General features: G+C 40.3%; 2 protein-coding genes across 2 annotated transcripts in view; one reads left to right on the forward strand and one right to left on the reverse strand.

Annotated features, from left to right (window-relative positions):
* LOC139442566 (uncharacterized) overlaps positions 1-22785 on the reverse strand; it is a 34038-nt gene that overhangs the window by 9864 nt on the left and 1389 nt on the right. Inside the window, exons 2-9 of the mRNA XM_071223396.1 lie at positions 12177-12340; positions 10194-10325; positions 7705-7994; positions 7232-7348; positions 5656-5742; positions 2961-3038; positions 2087-2329; positions 466-630 (exon numbers count right to left, since the gene is read on the reverse strand). Of these exons, the coding sequence (XP_071079497.1) occupies positions 466-630; positions 2087-2329; positions 2961-3038; positions 5656-5742; positions 7232-7348; positions 7705-7994; positions 10194-10325; positions 12177-12324 (1260 nt within the window). The 5' untranslated portion in view covers positions 12325-12340. The remainder of the gene's footprint in view (positions 1-465; positions 631-2086; positions 2330-2960; positions 3039-5655; positions 5743-7231; positions 7349-7704; positions 7995-10193; positions 10326-12176; positions 12341-22785) is intronic.
* LOC139442568 (uncharacterized) lies at positions 10613-19143 on the forward strand. Its single transcript, XM_071223397.1, has 3 exons — positions 10613-10654; positions 16921-17324; positions 18315-19143. Exons 2-3 carry the CDS (start codon positions 16928-16930, stop codon positions 18455-18457), a joined length of 540 nt encoding a protein of 179 aa, XP_071079498.1. The 5' UTR covers positions 10613-10654; positions 16921-16927; the 3' UTR covers positions 18458-19143.

Consider the following 22785-nt stretch of genomic DNA (forward strand, 5'->3'; position numbering starts at 1 on the left):
AGGATAATCATGTGAACTTTTCTGTAGGGAAAAGACAAATCGGAGTATATTTACTTCTATCTTGATCAAAAATACATCAAGGCTACTAATATGGGCCCCGTTACACAAAGCTATCTTAGTGCTAAGGTGATCATAACGCCCATAACATAGGCTTACAACAGTCGTAGCGCTAAGATCGCTTTGTGCAACGGGGCCATAATTATGAAAAATAAATGACTGCGATATACTTCCCCTGACCTAGTAATGTAGATATTTATGGATAACTTCTTCATTTACTGTAAAGGCGACATTATGGTATAGATCCTTATACTGTTGTCAAGCAAGACCTGACATCAATGACAACGGTATAAGGATCTATACCGAAACGTCGCCTTCACAGTTATAAAAGAAGTTGCTATCCATAAATTGTGTCTACTTTGTCATCCGACAACTTCTAAGTAATGTCTATCAAACAATTCCTCTGACCTGTTTGCTGCCCACGTTCACTCGGACAACGCAGGGGAAGCGGGTTGGGCTGGAGGCGATGCAGTACAGGTCCCCGCTGACGGTCAGACCCACGTACTTGTGGGACTCAAACTCGGTAGTTATCTTCTCATACACCTTGGTCTTCAGGTCCACGATGCCCAGCTCCTGCCCACACACAACACGACATAGAGAACAGCCGAAGTCCCTACCCACACACAACACTACATAGAGAGCAGGTGAAGTCCCTACCCACACACAACACTACATAGAGAACAGCCGAAGTCCCTACCCACACACAACACGACATAGAGAACAGCCGTAGTCCCTACCCACACACAACACTACATAGAGAACAGCCGTAGTCCCTACCCACACACAACACTACATAGAGAACAGCCGAAGTCCCTACACACACACCACACGACATAGAGAACAGCCGAAGTCCCTACCCACACACAACACTACATAGAGAACAGCTGAAGGCCCTCATCCAAGGACGTTCATCATTTGGGTCACATGTAGGGGAATTATATCCCAATGACATACTCCAGTCAATACCAGTGCTACATCAACTATATGTACTTTGAGATTTACACAGATGCCTGGGCTTTTTGTTGGAGTAGAAAGTGAAAAATGTACCGGTATGCGTGAACTATTCACCTATACACTACTGGAACGAAATGCTTCGTCTCACCCATTATTTTCACAACTGTACCCAGGGGCGGTCGGGTAGCCTAGTGGTTAAAGCGTTGGCTCATCACGCCGAAGACCCGGGTTCGATTCCCAACATGGGTACAATGTGTGAAGCCCATTTATGGTGATATTGCTGGAATATTGCTAAAAGCGGCGTAAAACCATACTCACTCACTCACAACTGTACCTTCATAAGTTCATATCCCAGTAAAAACTTACAAATCAAAAATCCTTAAAAATAGATTAACAGAAAATAAGAACACATACAGGTAACAGTGAGTGAGTAAGGTTTTACACCGCTTTTAGCAATATTCCAGACACCAGAAATGGGCTTCATACATTGTTCCCATGTGGGGAATCAAACCCGGGTCTTCGGTATGACAAGTGAATGCTGAACCATTAGGCTAACAACCTGCATACCAAGTGACCAAGCTACTTAGAAATCCCAGATCACCAGTTACACAGCATGTATTCATCACTCTTATGCTTGTCGTAAGAGGCGACTAACGGGATTGGGTGGTCAGGCTCGCTGAAATGGTTGATGCAAGTCATCGTATCCCAAATGCGAGGATTAATGCTCATGCCAATCACTGGATTGTCTGGTCCAGATTTGATTATTTACAAGCCGCCATCGTATATATGAAATATTGCTGAATGCTGCGTTAAACAACAAACAAACAAACAACATCACTCGCTGATTCTTGGTTTGCTAAACACTAAAATATGGGGACAAAACTAGTCAAGTCACTGACACCATGGTACAAAGACATTCTCCACAACCACAGCACCATCCAGTGTTTCTCTAACTCTTACCTTTTGACCAATTCCTCATGTTGATGGAAAGTGTACAGTCTTGAAGTAAATTTTCATATAAAAACTACATGTCACAAAAATGCAGTCCCTATATACTTAGGCCATGGTAACTCACCCCTCCGTATGTCGTGACAACCTTCCCACTTCCAGTGGGGTCACAGCAGTAGGTTCTGGCTCGAGTACAGAACTGCCAGTGAGGCTCTCCCAACTCCACCTCCCGAGGCAGTACGTTCACCTGGTCACCTGACTTGGTCACATGGTACAGGTTCCACCAATCAGTCTGGTCACCTATGTACAACAACTCATTGTCTGGGGTCCAGCCTGGGGTGATGGCACTGAGGTCAGTTTCACCGGCAATCTGTGGAGAACAATGGTGAAACCTGCAATCTCTGGATCAACAATGGTGAAACCTGATATGTCTGGATCAACAATTTGTAAACCCTGCAATGTCCTGGCCCAACAATGGTTAAACCTGCAATCTCTGGATCAACAATGGTGAAACTGCTATCTCTGGACCAACAATGGCGAACCCTGCAATCTCTGGATCAACAATGATGAAACCTGCAATCTCTGGATCAACAATGGTGAAACCTGCAATCTCTGGATCAACAATGGTGAACCCGGCAAAATCTAGATCAACAATGGTGAAGCCTGCTATCTCAGGCTCTCATGATCAAAATCCTTAGAAGAGGTACCCTTGTCTAAATCAAAATTCTCATTTCAGGATATGTATTTGTTCTTTGAATATCATTACTGGCTTTGTTTGGCTGGTGAGACCATGGTGATGCTGGGATGTGTTCGGGCAAAATGTTTTTAGAAGCTGGAAACTTTGTTCTAGCATGTTTCCACACAAGGATCAAAAGAAAAAGAAGAAATGCATAGTGTGAGATGGGATAAGTTTAAAAATATACCAAATGGTAAGCTTTATTAAACATTGCACAAAACATAAAATACAGTTGTTCGTACAGCATGTTTAATTACACACAGACCTTTTTCTTTGACCCATCCACAATGGAGTCTCCATCATCAGATAGGTCAGCTATCCACACTTCAGTGCTGTCCCAGGGCTGGTACAAAACAAACATAAGAGTTAAACATGTATAGCATTCCACACTACAGCAACATTCATAAGGGTTCACTCCAAATTGTCAGACGCCCCAATTGTCAGATGTGCCAATCATCCGACAGGTCAGGACCCGTGAAGAACCGTGGTAGAATAGGTCTTCAGCAACCCATGCTTGCCATAAAAGGCGACTATGCTTGTCGTAAAAGGCGACTAACAGGATCGGGTGTTCAGGCTCGTTGACTTGGTTGATGCATGTCATCGATCTCAATTGCGCGGATCGATGCTCATGATATTAATCACTGGATTGTCTGGTCCAGACTCGATTATTTACAGACCGCCGTCATATAGCTGATCTGTGCCCAGTTGCTTGTGTTCTATGAATTGGGCTTAACCAGTGATATTCAGGAACATATTTAACTCTATAACTGTTAAACTTTTGACATATTCATAAGACATTCATCATTCTCGATAACATCAATGTTAGATTGTTTACAAAAATCACATTATCTAACATCTCAGTATCAGGTGCACTTTTAACACCCAAAATTTCACTCCAGTGATACATCATGGAAGTTACATATGAATCATATAATTGACAACATGATATTATATATGAATACAAGACGTTCATGGCCTTTAGACCGTTGTCAGATGTGCCAATCATCCGACAGGACAGGACCCATGAAGAACCGTGGTAGAATAGGTCTTCAGCAACCCATGCTTGCCATAAAAGGCGACTATGCTTGTCGTAAAAGGCGACTAACAGGATCGGGTGGTCAGGCTCGCTGACTTGGTTGATGCATGTCATCGATCCCAATTGCGCGGATCGATGCTCATGATATTAATCACTGGATTGTATGGTCCAGACTCGATCATTTACAGACTGCCGTCATATAGCTGGAATATTGCTGAGTGCAGTGAAGTGCAACATGTATCACTGCCTAGTCTTACCTACTTGATTAATGAGCATCTCCCAATGATGAGCAGAGTAAGATGCTCCAAATCATTAAGTGATACAGACAACCAGATTGAGATTGTGTTTAGAAGTTGCGTTTGATCTGTGCCCAGTTGCTTGTGTTCTATGAATTGGGTTTAACCAGTAATATTCAGGAACATATTTAACTCTATAACTGTTAAACTTTTGACATATTCATAAGACATTCATCATTCTCGATAACATCAATGTTAGATTGTTTACAAAAATCACATTATCTAACATCTCAGTATCAGGTGCACTTTTAACACCCAAAATTTCACTCCAGTGATACATCGTGGAAGTTACATATGAATCATATAATTGACAACATGATATTATATATGAATACAAGACGTTCATGGCCTTTAGACCGTTACCTGTGTGAGATACAGACCATGTGGGGTGTAGTAACAGTGTATGTTCAGATACAGGCCATGCGGGGTGTAGTAACAGTGTATGTTCAGATGCAGACCATGTGGGGTGTAGTAACAGTGTATGTTCAGATACAGACCATGTGGGGTATAGTAACATTGTATGTTCAGACACAGACCATGTGGGGTGTAGTAACAGTGTATGTTCAGATACAGACCATGTGGGGTATAGTAACATTGTATGTTCAGACACAGACCATGTGGGGTGTAGTAACAGTGTATGTTCAGATACAGACCATGTGGGGTGTAGTAACAGTGTATGTTCAGATACAGACCATGTGGGGTGTAGTAACAGTGTATGTTCAGATACAGACCATGTGGGGTATAGTAACAGTGTATGTTCAGACACAGACCATGTGGGGTGTAGTAACAGTGTATGTTCAGATACAGACCATGTGGGGTGTAGTAACAGTGTATGTTCAGATACAGACCATGTGGGGTGTAGTAACAGTGTATGTTCAGATACAGACCATGTGGGGTATAGTAACAGTGTATGTTCAGACACAGACCATGTGGGGTGTAGTAACAGTGTATGTTCAGATACAGACCATGTGGGGTGTAGTAACAGTGTATGTTCAGATACAGACCATGTGGGGTGTAGTAACAGTGTATGTTCAGATACAGACCATGTGGGGTGTAGTAACAGTGTATGTTCAGATACAGACCATGTGGGGTGTAGTAACAGTGTATGTTCAGATACAGACCATGTGGGGTGTAGTAACAGTGTATGTTCAGATACAGACCATGTGGGGTATAGTAACAGTGTATGTTCAGATACAGACCATGTGGGGTGTAGTAACAGTGTATGTTCAGACACAGACCATGTGGGGTGTAGTAACAGTGTATGTTCAGATACAGACCATGTGGGGTGTAGTAACAGTGTATGTTCAGATACAGACCATGTGGGGTGTAGTAACAGTGTATATTCAGATACAGACCATGTGGGGTGTAGTAACAGTGTATGTTCAGATACAGACCATGTGGGGTATAGTAACAGTGTATGTTCAGACACAGACCATGTGGGGTGTAGTAACAGTGTATGTTCAGATACAGACCATGTGGGGTGTAGTAACAGTGTATGTTCAGATACAGACCATGTGGGGTATAGTAACAGTGTATGTTCAGACACAGACCATGTGGGGTGTAGTAACAGTGTATGTTCAGATACAGACCATGTGGGGTGTAGTAACAGTGTATGTTCAGATACAGACCATGTTGGGGTGGCACCACTCCATCCAGCAGAGTTTCTTCCCATCCGGTGATGCTTGAGGACAGCTGTAGAAGTCATTTCCGCTCACCTACACAACAGACACACAGACACAGTGATATTTACACCTACACAACAGCCATACAGACACAGTGACATTTACACCTGCACAACAGTGACATTTACACCTACACAACAGCCATACAGACACAGTGACATTTACACCTGCACAACAGTGACATTGACACCTGCACAACAGCCATACAGACACAGTGACATTGACACCTGCACAACAGCCATACAGACACAGTGACATTTACACCTGCACAACAGTGACATTGACACCTGCACAACAGCCATACAGACACAGTGACATTGACACCTGCACAACACCCATACAGACACAGTGACATTGACACCTGCACAACACCCATACAGACACAGTGACATTTACAGGAAGACTGGCAACCATGCTTGATCATCCAGTATGTTAAATCTCCAAACTGTTATGATAAATACCCTAGACCGATCCACAACCATACATTTGTTTTGAGTCTGTCTCTGAAGACACAACACTAAAATAGACGTCCTATCAAATTATGTTTTTCACGATTTGTTTAAATACATGTATATCAAAGGGTCACAGGGATGAAAGCATGATTTTGAATGTAGATCAAAGCCGAACTCGCATTCTGAAGAGTCTCTTGTGATTGCCTCTTACTTATGTTCATGAAATGAGAGAAATTCTGTTCAAAACTAGTGATGGGAGAGATGGCCTAGGTGACATCACTCCAAACACCAACTATATGGTGGCAAGCCCAACAGAATGAAGATATGATACACTTGATTATCATGAATGGGGTGTGCTGCAGTTGGCAGTTGCTTTTGATTTATTGCATCCTCTATTGTTAATCCTTCACCTACTATATATATTCTGTACTATGTCACTCATTCAGTCTTCTTGACAACGGTATAAGGATCTATACCTAAACGTCGCTTTTTACAGTATTTAAGAAGTTGTTATCCATAAAATTGTGTCTACCTTATTGCAATAATGATTTATGCACTGCGATACTACCACTATATATTGCACGCATTCTTTCATCCGTAAGTTGTTATGAGCCTGAACAAATATAACCCAGATGGACCCAGCACAACTTGGCAACTTTGTAGTCGTACGACATGTTGTTGGATGTTGCTATGGTCACAACACATGCGTAATAGACACATCATATACAGTAAGCTGGTTACCATGGTTACAAAAGTTTTGCGTTTTTGATCAAAGGAATCAGTTGCTAATTTCTGACCTTCATAAATTCAATTTGACTTGTCACTTATGCAAACTTTGCCAACAAGATGAAAATATGCATGATATTGAAAAATGCAATACAATACAATATTTTCCAAACATACTTTCACACATATTCATTAGTATTTCAAATTGTGGTACCACACACCTCTAGCACCAAGGTATTTCTTCAATCCAGACTGTGGGTCAGTTCAAGCATGGCCCATGTATCAACTGACATTCGTAATAATAATGCATATAAAAGAAAGGGACAGAGAATGCTGTCACCTACCAGTACGCTTTGTGTCTTTGTTGCCGGGTTGATGGACACAATGGTGTTGGTGGGCTCCTTTGCTTTCTTCTCCTCTACAGGCTCATGATCTTCTCGGATGCTGTAGATCCGGGATTTCTACCCACAAAATAACTACATGATAAAAAAATAACACTATCGGAAAAGAACAACTCTATATTTGGATACCAACAGTAGTTCAAGTAAGTTCATAGAGACCGAAAATATTGCCAGTCCAAAAACATATGACCTGGGCCCACTTGCACAAAACCATCTTAGCGTTAACATTATCTTAAAGCCTATGTTAAAGTATAGGAGTTACAACCATCTTAGCGCTAAGAACACTTTTTGCAAGTTGGCCCTGGACTTTCATCACACCTTGAACATGTTGAACACATTGTCAAATGAACTTGAACAGGTGACTATTTGAAAAAAAGACAGGAATAAAGTATCGAAACAAAACGTTCTTTTCCTACCTGCTCTGAATATGTACCGTCTGCATACCGCCATTTCCTGGCTGTATCAACGACAGCCTCTGGAGCCTTGGTAGGACCCTTCTGAATGTACAGCTGCTGATCAGTAAAGTTGGAGAAGTACACGGCTCCATCATTGACAAAGTAAGTACCACCACCGTATTCATGAACTGTGCTGCGAACATTAAACCCCTCTGGTGTCCATGTCTGTACCTTCCCTGATGTCTTGTCAACAGAACACACGACTGATCTGCCCTTCTCTTCTGGGCGGGCCTCAGTCCAGTACACTACATCTGGAAAAGGATAAAGAGAGTGACGCAAAATGAACGATGTTTTCAGAGTAATATACTCTTCTATCCATGATATAACTGTGTAATGATATCAAGAAGAGGGGCATCAAAAATGGGCTTCCTGGATTGTTCCCATGCCATGAACCCAACCCAGATCTCCTGTATGAGAGAGTGAGTTGGGTTTAACACCGCTTTTAACAGTATTCCAGTTATATCACAGCGTGTCAGCTTGATGTGGGAGTAAAGCCAGGAGTGGTGCAGGTCTCAGACGTTTACCACTTCGGTGAAACCCACAAGCACAGGTATGGTGCTGACAAACCTAGAAACATAATTTGGGCAAAGCGGGATTCGAATCCACAATCATAGGTTTCCGACGTGCCCAAAGGGACGCAACTCTGCACAGCAAATCGCGGCACCTTAGACGACTGGGCCACCCGTGTCCCCAGGATAAAGAGAACTACGGTCAGCTGTCATTGGAGAGAAAGAAATAACCCTTGCCCATTGTTCAAAGGTATCCTTACTGCTATAGAGATGACCTATGTGCAGCATACCTAAAAATAGTCGAACCTTAATTGTTGTGTCGAACTCGTGGGGAACCTGAGAAAAAGTTTGAGTTATCGAGACAACCAACAAAGCAAATTTTCGAAAACCAATCATCAGGTTATGAGAGATTAAATATTACCAGGTCCAGACGAACACTGGATTGTCGTCATTGTTTAAGTCATATCTCAAATAAAAGATTCACTAACATAATCTTATCTGTCTTACTCGTTTCTCAATGTTCCCGATCATCGGCAGTCACATGAATAACTTGCCAATATGTATGCAGAAATCAGCTTTGCACCATTGATGTAAGGTGTTGCCTATTAATCAGGCTTGATTGGATATTGGCATGTTGTTATAAGGTATCCTGCCTTTGATGTAATTGCCTCAATAGCAGTGAGGTCCTACAATTATGTGTGAAGTGAGTTAAACGTTGAAAGTTTTTCGAGTGTAGGTGTGTGAACGTTCGAGTCATCAGGGGATATGCTTAATTTCTATATACTTGGGTTTCCAATTGAGTTTGAAACAAATGGGATTTTGACATATCCATTTTAATAGATCCAAGTACAAATGATGATAAACATAGTAGGAATTCCCATGGGCTGGAAGGGGAGTTAGAGACAGGTTGTAGTCAAAACGGCCTCAAAATTCACACGTCAAAATGGCCACAAGAAAGTCACAATGGCCACAAAAAAAAGTCAGAATGGCCATGATAATAATTGACTTTACTGCATTTTAGGTTGTTATTACATCTCTACAAATCCACGCGATATATGTGTTTTCAATCATGTATAGCTTGTGGCCAAGTTCTAAACAACGAGGTTGACTATATCATACCTTAATAGTAGGGCTGTTACAATTCACTCGCGTATTCGGTGAATTGAACCGTATCCATTCATGAATTGAATTTGTTATTCGTGGCCACTAGAATCGAATATTTATGAAAATGCAAGCATGTGCATTTACATAAAAAAATACCCATAAGAACATATTTTATGCATAGATTTCTTCAAAAGACAGCACTCTTATACTATCTAATTTCACAGTATTGTGGTCACTGGTCATTGTCGCATTTGAGCAGATACTAGTACCTGGATAAGTGCAGTATATAAATGAATAATATATTAATAATTAACAAACCATGTCAAATAATTTATGCTGTTGTTGCCCCACTGAACATGCTGAATATGACAAATAATACATCAACTGCTGACTTGTTATTGTATTACTGAATTAATATTCGTATTTGCTACCCTATATTCATGATACAAATCGTATTCGCCTCATAGCGTATTCGTTGCAGCCCTACTTAATAGCAAAGTTAGTCACATGGCTGCATCGTGTATCTAATTTAAACATACTGATTTGACATTATTAAAAATTGTTAAACTATTATTTTCCAGAATATGTCACCCCACCACATGACCCAATTTATATTTATCTTTTTAAACATAAAATAAACATAACTGAAATAAATATATATATATATTGTTATTAAACCTGCCTTGATGTAGACGAAGAAACTTCGTCACCCAATACAAAGTCAAATTAAAGCGTGTGCTTTATGTGTAAAGATCTTCAAATGAATTAAGGGGTGTGACGCCGAGTTCGAAATCAACGGGTGACAACATCACTTGACACCGGTTCTTAGTGTCTTACTTGAATTTTTCGAGTTGAAGTCAACCCTTAGTTCCTGCAGTGTGACACCGCTAGCAGTGACCAGCTGGCTCGTTATTGGCGACTTCCAAGTCCCATACGGTGACACGGACATTGTGCAACTTGTTTTATATCCTGAAACGAAAAGAGATATTACATTGACTATGACCTGCCGTACCGGAGGTATTAGTTCAAAATGGCACCCGGTAATCAAAAACGGATTATGAATCATATCATTCCAGCATATTTGAATTGGCTATCTCTGATAGGTGCCACCAAATAGACATTAAGTATCCAACGTTTACTGTGTAATAGGGTAGTAGTTAGGAATTTGTCGTTTTGATTCAGTGATGGTATTACATTCATGTAGTATTATTTCGTTTCATCCAAGGTCCGCAATACAGTACATCTATTAGCAGACACAGCCCGGTGAGCCCGGTGATCACATGGGTCGCTTTTGCATGGTCGGTCTTATTAGGGGTGTTCATTAAAGATTTCCCATAGGCCAGTTAGGGTTATCATATTTGGTTGAAATTTCACATGTGTAATGATACATGTATCTATGGGTTTTGTCTGAATTTGCAGCACCGAACTATTAATCTTACCACTTTTACAGGTGTTATGATCGAGTAGGGTGTGACCATGGAGCCAGTAGAATACCGAGCAGTGATTAGGTTCTTATATTTGAAAGGTCGCACACCAAAAGAAACTTTCGATGAAATGAAAGCAACTTATGGGGAAGATGCCCCATCATATGACGTTGTTAAACACTGGCATCGCCAGTTCAGGTGTGGTCGGACATCTGTGGAAACAGCTACCATTCCTGGTCGCCCGCATTCAGCCATTGATGAGGACACTATCCATCAAGTGGAGACCGCCATTTTGGCAGACCGAAGTATAACTGTTCGCCAGTTAGCACAAGATGTTAAGATCAGTGTAGGGTCTGTGGAAAAAATCATCCATGACAATTTGAACATGCATAAGGTGTCTGCACAATGGATTCCAAGGTTGCTCACACCTTTCCAAAAGCAGGAATGAGTCAATGTGCCAAAAATACCAGGCAAACTTTTTTGACAGACTTATCACACAGGATGAAACATGGGTCCATCACTATGATCCTGAGACTAAAGTTCAGTCGCTGCAATGGAAGCATGTGGAGTCACCACCCCCAAAGAAGGCATGTGTCCAACCCTCTGCAGGCAAGGTCATGCTCACGGTGTTTAGGGACCAGCACGGAGTAGTGATGATGGATTTCTTGGCAGAGGGTACCACAATTACAGGAGCTTATTATGCTTCACTTTTGCGGACATTGTGGGACGCTATCAAGCTTAAGAGGCGTGGCATGCTGACCAAGGGTGTCCGTCTCCTGCAAGACAATCCTCCAGTACACAACTCTCATGTTGCCCAGACAGAAGCGCGGTCCTGTGGCTATGAAATCCTTCCACATCCTCCTTCCTCTTCTGAGCTTGCACCATCTGACTTCCACCTCTTTCCAACCATGAGGTCATTTTTGAAGGGAAAACGTTTCACAGATGATGAAACACTGATTTCTGAAGTCAAGTCCTGGTATGAGACGCAAAATGTGGGCTTTTACAAGCGAGGTCTCCATAGTTGCATAAAATGATGGGAGAAGTGTGTTACTCTTGGTGGTTCCTATGTGGAGAAAGACTAATACCTATGCCAAGTTTCATTTCACTAGGTCCATCGGAAGTGGGTCAGGGGAAATCTTTAATGAACACCCCTCGTATGTGGCGACCTATATAATGTTTTTTTTCAAGGTTCTATTTTCATGCGTGCTAATATTCATAGACCGTTCGTGATTCATAAGAATCTTTCATTTTCTTAGAACGAAATTAGAAATGCAATCATAGTGTTTGCATGTTTTATCCATCTTATATGACTAGTGTATTTTTATTTTAAAGTATCTATAGGGGAAAGAAAATATATTGGCCTATAGAACTTTATGTAGATCTAAACAAACGTTACCTCTATGACGAACTACTTGAACTACTCGTTGTTTTCGTATCCAAATATTTCTCTGAAACCACTGATGTTCTGTAAGGTAGTTACTCAGAGATTGAAAAATGATGCGTTTGGGACTTCCTTCTAGAATTGCCTTGAATATACAGTTCATTCTTGACGATCATGTTCTGAAAAGGAAGGGGATAATTAAGAACCTACCTTTGTTGTTTAGCACAGCTTAATGTGAACCCCACGACTACTGCATATGAAGTGACAAACACTACTGCAATTGTATGTAACTGATAGCTTTCCTTGCTCACTGATTGCATCAATTTCATGTGTGTATCGATAGGAATGGAAATGTCTTGCTAAACCAACTTACATATTTATTTATAGCTTGCATTGTTATTAGGGCTGTTATGATTCACTCCTGTATTCGGTGAATCGAACCGTATCCATTCATGAATTGAATTCATTATTCGTGGCCACTAGAATCAAATATTTATGAATATGCAAGCATGTGCATTTACATAAAAATACTCATAAGAAAATATTATATGCATAGATTTCTTCAAAAGACAACACTTTTATACGATTTACTTTGACAGTATTGTGGTAACTGATCATTGTCGCATTTGGGCAGATACTAGTACCTGGATAAGTGCAGTATATAAATGTATAATAAATTAATAATTAACAAAACATGTCAAATAATTTACCAGTATGTTGTTATTGCTTCACTGAATACAAATAATACACCAGCTGCTGACTTGTTATTGTATGCGTGGATTAATATTCGTATTCATTACCCTATATTCATGATACAAATCATATTCGCCTCATAGTGTATTCGTTGCAGCCCTAATTGTTATCATTGCAGAGCTCCAGATAAGCTTTTGGTGTTGTGGGTATTTTACCCATGCATTTTAAAATCATTGGGTATCAGTAATTCTATCTGGGTATTCAAAGTTCTGTTACCCACTAGTTTTTACACATGTGGGTATCTAAGTTAAATATTAAAAAACACTATTCATCTAGTCCCTGCAAACTGGTGTCGTGTGGGTTCGAGAGCTTTGTAGGACTAAAAAATACCACGATACTTCCACAAAATCTAGAAAGTGTGATGGCAAATGATCGTGATGTAACTGTCGTGGAGTTTGGCAAGGTTGACGGAATGCCCGTTTATAATTTCAAAATAAGTTGCTGATTTGCTAATCGAATACGCAGGGTTACTTCACAATATTTTGATGATACGCACAAGTTTTATTTTTGTAGCGTATCTGTAATGTTCGTTGCGTATTTGATACGCTTGGATTTTATTTTACTGCGTATTGCTGCATTTCTGATGCATATTTTACGCAGATACGCAGCTTATCTGGAGCTCTGAGTTACGTCTAAACTGACAGATTTAGTGAGCAGTTCAAATGTAACTTCATGTGAGACTAGAACGCCTCCGTTGTCAAGTGGTAGAGCGTCCGCCCGGAGAGCAGAAGGTCCGGAGTTCGATCCCCGGCCACGTCACACCAAAAGACGTTTAATGATGGTATTTGTTGTTACCCTGTCTGGCGCTCGGCATTAAGGGGCTAAAACAAGGACTGGTCGGCTCGGAGTCAGTATACTGTGTCTGAGTGGGGTATTCATGTTAAACTGCGGCATGGTATCTCAGTGAGCTAGCACTATAAATCGGCATCAGACCGGACTAGTACAAGCAGCCACACACACACACATACATGTGCATGCACGTCGCTATATAAGCGCAATAATCTTGGACGCGACGTTAAACCCCATTTCACCTCACCTCATGTGAGACAGCTATGGTTTTCAGCCTCGATGGGCCTAAGGGCAATCATTAAATTTCAAAACTTTGATACAAATGTATGTTGTTGGCCACATTGTGTCATGTAGTAATTGAGAATTAATTGTATTACCTAGAGATAGTGACTGAGCTGGTTACCAGGTAACTTCAGACAATCAAAACATGAGACCTGTTTAAATGGGATATACATGTACATGTATATTCATTCCATTTAAAAACACCGGATTAATGATTGATCATGATTATCTGCCAACCATTTCATAATCATGTTAAACAAGATTATGATACAATAATTCCTACATAAACAATATTTAATTTCATAAACATTATATTCTTTATGAATTAGACATAAGAAATAATTGTTTTGATTGTCCATATCAATTGATCTTAATCTGTCAATTGACCAGAATCATTTCCTACACTTTAAGAGTGACTTTACTCTTGCAAATGTAAAGTCTGACGGAAGCTCTATTAAACACTTCTTATAGCTAAAATCAGAGACCATGATCTCTGATAAATAGAATAGAATAGAATTATCATTAAACCGCCCGTGTATTATCAGAAATCGGCGGGCCACTGTAACTTGTTAATGCCCCCATATTGCTTGACGACGGGCCATTATCACGCCCAATGTTAGGTGACGTCATAGGATGGGGATAGTGACGTCACATTTAATAGTGACGTCATCTTGTTTGTTCTATGAAGTTTCCATACTTGTAAAAGTGGGTCAGTGACATTCGTTTTGATTGCAATAAATGTTTCAAAACCGATATTGATGTTTATTTTTATTTGATAACAAATTCCATCCATTTTAGCTATAATAAGGCTATTTTTCAGGGCATTATCATTTGCAGAAACCCTCGGTATTTTCAAATGCCCTCCTTCGTCGGGCAGTTAATTGAAAACCTCATGCTACTGCAAATGATAATGCCCTGAAAAATAGCGTTACCCTTATAATAAACTTACATTATATAAAATCTGAAATTTGACAGTTAATGATTACCCCAATTACATAAACGCTATGGGGCGGTTGGGTAGCCTAGTCACCGGGTTCGAATCCCGACATGGGTACAATGTGTGAAGCCCATTACTTGTGTCCCCCGCTGTGATATTGCTGGAATATTGCTAAAAGTGGCATAAAACCATACTCACTAACTCACTCATAAACTCTATCTTGATGTCTGTTTCATATATCAGACAAATTATGTCTCAGTTTGGGCTGGAAATGGGCACCGCATCGTGGAGCATTGTCCTGCAAAATGAGCAATCACAAGACTGATTTACAACTCTTTATCTGGAGGTAAACAGAGAACTAGAAATACACAGACAGTAAAGTCATGCACAAAGGAAACATAAATCATAAGACTGGGAGAGGGTGGGGGTTGCGGTGTCTGTTGCACATGCACTAAGGTTATTCAGAGTTGTAAGTTGTAGCAAAATGTACCATGAAGTGTTGAGATACCCCAGTAAAAGAGTTTATATCTTTCCTTAAAAGCCTGGGGACTTTGCAACACACTTATAACAATTTGGAAAGGTTAAGGTTACTCTCAAGATCATTTTAGTATGTCATATACGCTGCAAGAAGTTCTCTCACATAACTAAAGTGTGTGCTGTACATGTTGAAATCCCGAATGCAGAACCTTGAACTAATAAGATTTGGCTTTAATTAATCACCATGATCACTGTGAAGGTTTTGAATGAAGTAGACTTATTCACATGAAAACTTTGTACATGGCTGTTTTTTAATGTCTGTTGTTTTTATTCTAGGTCAAATTGCGCAGCTGGTCTTTTTCATTAAAAATAAATTATGGTTATGTACATGCTATTAAAAAACTCTGTGTTTTGGATAGTTGTTTTAGAGTGAGTGAGTGAGTGAGTGAGTATGGTTTTACGCCGCTTTTTGCAATATTCCAGCAATATCACGGCGGGGGACACCAGAAATGGGCTTCACACATTGTACCCATGTCGGGAATCGAACCCGGGTCTTCGGCGTGACGAGCGAACGCTTTAACCATTAGACTACCCGACCGCCCCAGTTGTTTTAGAACCCATTTACAACCAACAATATAAATGTAAAGGTACCAGTTGAACATTTTTGGGCCATGTCTTTGAATGGAAGTGATAAACATAAGAGAATTAATGGATGTCAACTTTTTTATTATGAGGAACAATGTTTCCAGCCATGACCAGGGAACATATATGCCTAGTGCTTGGGTCTTATTGATTTATTAAGCTGTGCCCCTTCAAGGGTAATTAATTCAGCTGGCTTCTGTTTGTCCATCGCTAATCACCTATCACTGCTTATTACCCCCTGGATTCTATTTGTCCATTGGGGGCACGGGTGGCCCAGTCGTCTAAGGCGCCACGATTCGCTGTGCAGTGTTGCGTCCCTTGGGCACGCAAGAAACCTATGATTGTGGGTTCGAATCCCGGTTTGCCCCAGTCATGTTTCTAGGTTTGTCAGCACCATACCCGTGCCTGTGGGTTTCACCGAAGTGGTAAACGTCTGAGACCTGCATCACTTCAGGCTTTCCTCCCACATTAAGCGGACACGCCGCGATATGACTGGAATACTGTTAAAAGCGGCGTTAAACCCAACTCACTCACTCACTATATGTCCATTGTTTATTACTATTAGTTCTGATTTAAATCCTGGCTTCCATTTGTCCATTGCTAATCACCAATCAGCCAATTGTTAATGTTTCCACCTTTGTTAGCTTATTATGTTTGTTGTTTTTACATGCACATATATGTATGCTCTCTGCGTCCTAGCAATCGTTTACCTGATGAAGGAGTAAGCATATATACTGCAAAATGTTGTGTTCCTCGTAATATCGAAGCTGGCATTTATAAATTCTTTCTCTTATATGTGGGACATATTTATCACCCATGAAATATTTAAGATACTGTGTACTCTCATAAACATGATGAAACATTCTATTTTTGTTTAAGGAACTGAATGCATAGGAGGATGGATCACATAAAATCTTGGCTGGGTATACAAAACCCCACTGAATCTCCACTGGTCTACAACCAACAGGAGCCCAGATCTCATCCTGCATCGAACGATACACCAAAACCATCTGTTAAGACGGACATAGAGATACATTCAGTGAGTCGAATAGAACCAACAACTGCTAGTGAGAGACTGGAGCTGATCGGACAAGATGTACGGGATGTTGTAGCAAGAGTTATTCCCCTTGAGGAAGATGACTGCCTCAGCTGTAAACTGATTGGTTCAACAACTCTCTATGTGGCATCTGTGTTTGTATTTAGAGGGGGGATGAGGTTCAGGAAGCAGTTTACTGGATTCAGGAGAGGCTGTGCCACTGCAAGTTATTCATCATTTGCGTTTGGTGAGACATTTTAAAATTTGTATTCCTTTAATTAAAAAATCGGACAATTTTGTTCTTGTTTTAAGGCAATCTCAATAAAATCAGTTTTTAGTTCTTACTACAGCTAAACAAAATCTGTGGCCATCCCATTACAGATCAGGTCAGAATTACCTTTTGCGAACTTTGACCGACCAATGAAATGACTAACAAGAAGTCAACATTAGCCATTGCGAAAGCAGCTTACTCAAGTTTTACAGCACTACATTTTAACTGACGACTCTATTGGTGGTGCGAGGCAAGAAAGTTGTACATTCAAAATTTGAAAACTGGACAAGTGAAACTTCTGGAATGTCTGAGATTGTATGGCAGTACTTTCCACAGGCTTTATGCCATTGAAGCAAGAAATAGACAATGACTTTGACGGAATCAGGCATATAACCTATAACTGTCTTTTGGAATTCCTCATACCGGGTATTAACCTTTTCAAGGTGGCATGACAAGAAAACACATTCCAACTGTCACTTTCCTGACTGATAGGTAGGATGAAGTGTCGTTCTTATGTGACCTGTAATGGGTCTTTGTTTAGCGGTTGCAAGAACTAAGATCCGAGTAAGGATAAGATTTATGGAGGTTATTAAGAGGAGCATATGTACGTCATTGAGATTTAGAACTTGTTTAAGAACTTGTATACCAAGTTAGGTGTGTAATTTCAACATATATTTAACTTCACAGTTGTAATCTCGGAGCAAATGAGTGTTGTTTTATACCAAAGTCAGCATTATGTCTGGCAAACCAGTGGTGAAAAGCATGAACAACAATCCATGTTGTTGGAGTACAAAGACACAGTAATTCAGGTCACATGAGATCCTCATGTAAGATGGATGTTACATCAGACATTGGTGGTGCGAGGCAAGTATGGAAATACCTATTTGACGCAAGCCTTATCTCAAAACACGATTATTTTTTATCCAAGCATGTTACTTTTCTAATTCTGTTTCTTCTTCTCCTCAGCTTTATTCCTGCTGGGAACCTCGCGGTTATTTGACCTGGGTATCTTCCAGAAGAACTCTAACAAAACCATATTCGAGATGGCTCAGGATGATGTGCAGTCAATGGTTGCCCTTGTACAGGGAAAATCTGATAAGAAAAACTAACATGTAACCATGGTAACCATGAAACAAGCAGGGAGTGGTAGCTCATGGGCGAGTGCCCCGTGGGGATTGTAAAAAAGTTGTTGATATATGATAGGGTTTTATCTTGTTCATGTATGGACTTTCATAATCTCTTCCCGTAGAAATCAATATGGCAATATATCTGTGGGAAGACATTGAACAGGAGCAACTGTGTTCAGGATGTTGGAGATGCTTGTGAAGAGTCATGCACATCAACATTAGTGATCTTATAGAAACATGTTTCCTGGTTGTCGGACTGTCCATTAATCCCAGTGTATGAAATTCCTCAAAATGTCAGCCAGACCATTAATCCCAGTGTATGAAATTCCTCAAAATGTCAGCCAGACAACCGGTCCGTAAACTTTGCACAGTTACCAGACCAGATAAAATGTTGCCAGACCAGAATTTTATAGACTTACATACAAAAGTAACAGAAGGGTAAACATAAGAATAGTACGGGTTAATGTTAGTTCTCAAGAAAACAACTGGTGGATTTTGTCACCTTAGTAACTTACTCCCGACTATCGACAACTTCTTTATTGTACTATGAAGATATCTTGTCTTTACTGATACTTACCAGCTTCTATGAAAATGCCAATCAAACAGGAACTTGCTTGTGTAAAATGACTTAATTGCAAAATATTAACCCACAAGAGAAAAGAGTGATGTGTCGGCTGATGTAAGTCGATTTTAGAAAATCAATAAAATAATTATTGAACTGATATCTTTGTTGCGTCATCTTTTCTATCAGAGAAGGAAAAACAAGCAAACTCAATACTATGGTTCCTAAAACTTACTCCACAATGTACTGATCTTAAGATTTGTAACCAACATTTTTCAGCAGTGCAGCAGTAGATATTTATGTTGGGCACAGCATCTTGCAAGTGACCTAAAGGTGAAATGTAAGGGTTAGCCATTTTGGTTGATGAAATCAAGTAAATTAACATCACAATAGATCTTATACCTATTATTTGAGGTGAGGTGAGGTGAGGTGAAGTGAAATGGGGTTAAACATTGTGTCCAAGATTACTGTAAATCTTCAAATTAACGCGAGCGAAAAAATGCAAGTGGTCTTTGCTCGCATTTTTAAACATCACATTTATATCAACAATAAGACATTTTGGATAGCAAAAATAGCAACTTAGACATACGCTGATGTATTCCACACCACTGTTTATTGAGCAGCACTTGTAAATAAAGTATATAAACAATGTCATCTAAACACTAATTACGTCCTGTGAATTGTCACTGCTGGGGTCAAGACAAAAGTTCTACTCACTTATGTCATCACACCTGCAAGTCCAGACAGACGCCACCCTTTGTTATTTGCGACTGCATCAAAGGCCGACACGAGCCAGCGCGCATGTATTGTTTTTGCGGAAGTACTTTACTCAGTGCTAATAAGCGGTGCTAATTGGTGTGTGATTGGATTAATGTAAGGTTGAATTAAGGTGAGGATTCTAAACCTGACTGAGGACATCTTTAGATAGAAATCCACTGAGTTTATAGTTTATAGACAGTTAGCGCCCTTACCTTGGGAAGATGACATCTGACAGATTGTTACAGATTTATAAGATGCAACATTACAAAACCAATGTGTAATATTTTTGTCTTTATATCTTATTTCCAATTTAACTCGATGATGGCCATGCTCACAGCTGCAGTGCTTACATCATCACTTCACAAACATCAGAACAAATTCACTAAATTTTGTTTGTGGCTTCCATATTCTTGCCTGCATGTCCATAGTTCACAAAGTCTGAATATACAAGCAGTAGCAATCCTACCTCCTGCTCAAATACTGATGAATACAGGAGCAGATCCAGAATGAATGTACCTTTGAAGCAATCTTTATGGGCAGCCAAGAGGCAAAACAGAGTCAACAGTTTGAACCAATCTCATTAAAATCAGATCTTAGTTCTTGCTACTGCTAAACAAAGATCTGAGGACATCCCATTAGGGGTCACGTCAGAACGACCTTTCATCCAACCAATCAGAGCATCGCTTACCAGATTATGAAAGTGACAGTCGGAATGTGATTTCTAATCATGCAACCTCGAAAAACTTTAACTCCGAACGATAGTTACTGGTTTAACGACTGAATCCATACATTCTAGACCATCTATTAGCCATTGCAGAATGTTGTTTTCTTCAGGTTTCAAGTCTGTAATCGAGAATTTGTCAAAAAATGTTTCGTAGTGTAGTCGCCAATTTGAAATTAGAGCCGTAAAGCACGAGAAAGCTGCCTTCTTATTGGTCATTCAATTGGTCAGTCAAAGTTTGCACAAGGTCAGTCTGACGTGACCCGTAATGGGATGTCCTCAGATCTTTGTTTAGCGGTAGCGAGAACTAAGATCTGATTTAAATGAGATTGCAGTTTGAACTTAATAACTAACCCTAAAGTCTATACATTTGCGCATATGATGTCATCAAAAGTAGAACTGTACAACCTCAGTCTGTCAATTACATAGAAGATGTTTACAGTGCTAGGAAATGTACAGTTAAAAATTCTAACAGCAAGATTGAAGTATGAAGGTGAAATCAACATTTAATATACTCAACAAGAAAAGTTCCTGTGACACCAATATTTTAGTGTATTTTTCAAACAAGTAAAGTTTGGTTTTCAATATTGTAGTACATGTATGGAATCAAGTCACAAAAACACAAGTGCTACAGAAAAGCATGCATTCCATGCAAAAGTTGACTTTTATTCACTACCCAAGAATGCGTATAAAAACATGTGCGTTAACAGGATTCCATAGGCATTGCTTAGCATCGTGCTGACAACAACCACTCAGAAAAGCAACAAAATTACGCAATTATTCAACATGACGAAATGCCACACCTGTCCGAAAATGAGCGTCTGCCAGCCATTGGTATGCTTGAAGCAGGATCAAGTCAATGTGATGTTGCAAGACAATTTAACGTCCACAGAAACACCATTTGGTGTTTATGGCAACGTTGGCAACAGACAAATGCAGAGACCCACCTCGGAGTGACAGGCCATGCGTCTAACCAATAATCGACACGACAACTGGATTCGAACAACACACCTACGAAATCGATTCCAGCCAGCATCAGTGACTGCAAGAAGCATCCCTGGCCTTCGATGAATATCTTCACAAACCGTACGTCGTCGCCTCAGATGTTCAGGGATTGTCGCCAGAAGACCAGCCAGACGTCCCATTTTGACTGCAAACCACGGTCAAGCACATCTACAGTGGTGGAGACAGCGTCTACGCTGGAAGGCCATACAGTGGGGACAAGTATTATTCATTGCCGAGTCTCGTTTTCACCTCAGCCACATCGATGGACGGATTCGACGTACCGACGTCGAGGTGAATGTTTCATCAATCATTATGTCATGGAAGAAGATCGCTTCTGGGGTGGCAGCTTTATGGTATGGGGATTACAGCAAGACAGAGGACCTGTTTGATAGTGGTAGAGGGAAAATCTCAATGGACAGCACTACCGCAACGAGATCATCGGCCCTGTTGTTCTACCGTTTTTGCATCGTCATGGCCCAGGCATTACCTTTCAACATGACATATGCTCGACTTGTTCAGGATTCTCTTCAACAAAACAATGTGAATGTCATCTCCTGGCCGGCTCGCTCCCCTGATCTCTCACCAATCGAGCACATGTGGGATGAGATGGATTGGTGCCTTCGACATCAACCACGTGTTCCACAGACACTCCAGGAACTTCGAAACATGCTCCAGCAGATATGGACAGATATCCCACAGGACTTTGGTCCTTTCCATGAGACGAAGATGTGTTGCTTGCATCGCAACCAGAGGTGGACACACACGCTATCGATTTTTTTAAAATTGACATTTCGGCATGTTCATGTTTTTTTTATGAAATCAAGCATTTTCTGAAGTTAGTATGGCAAATTACACCATTTGAACACTTACAGGAGTCTTTTATCTGTTGCAAACCGAAATTGTTTCAGATTTGGTAAAAAACATAACTTTGCATTAAATCTTATTCAATGTCACAGGAACTTTTGTTGTTCAGTATATATACAACAAAATATAATATGGTTTCCATAATGGCTATCTGATTCAAACCTCTTATTAACAAACATTCACACATTATTTCACCTGAATCCATCAGAGAAGAAGTCGAAAATGTAAAATGGACAAGGCCAATGGATAACAACTCGCGATGCTGAACTAAAAGTACATGAAAATGAAACAAAGGTTGAGTAAAACAACACAACTGTTACAATATGGTAGTTACTTTGCTGTTAAATGTTTCAATTGAAAATCAGTACTCTCCTCGAACTCGAGCTGTCTTCACTACGT

Source organism: Haliotis cracherodii, unplaced genomic scaffold (genome assembly GCF_022045235.1).
Source record: "Haliotis cracherodii isolate W230 unplaced genomic scaffold, xgHalCrac1.p SCAF_5, whole genome shotgun sequence".
Lineage (NCBI taxonomy): Eukaryota > Metazoa > Mollusca > Gastropoda > Lepetellida > Haliotidae > Haliotis > Haliotis cracherodii.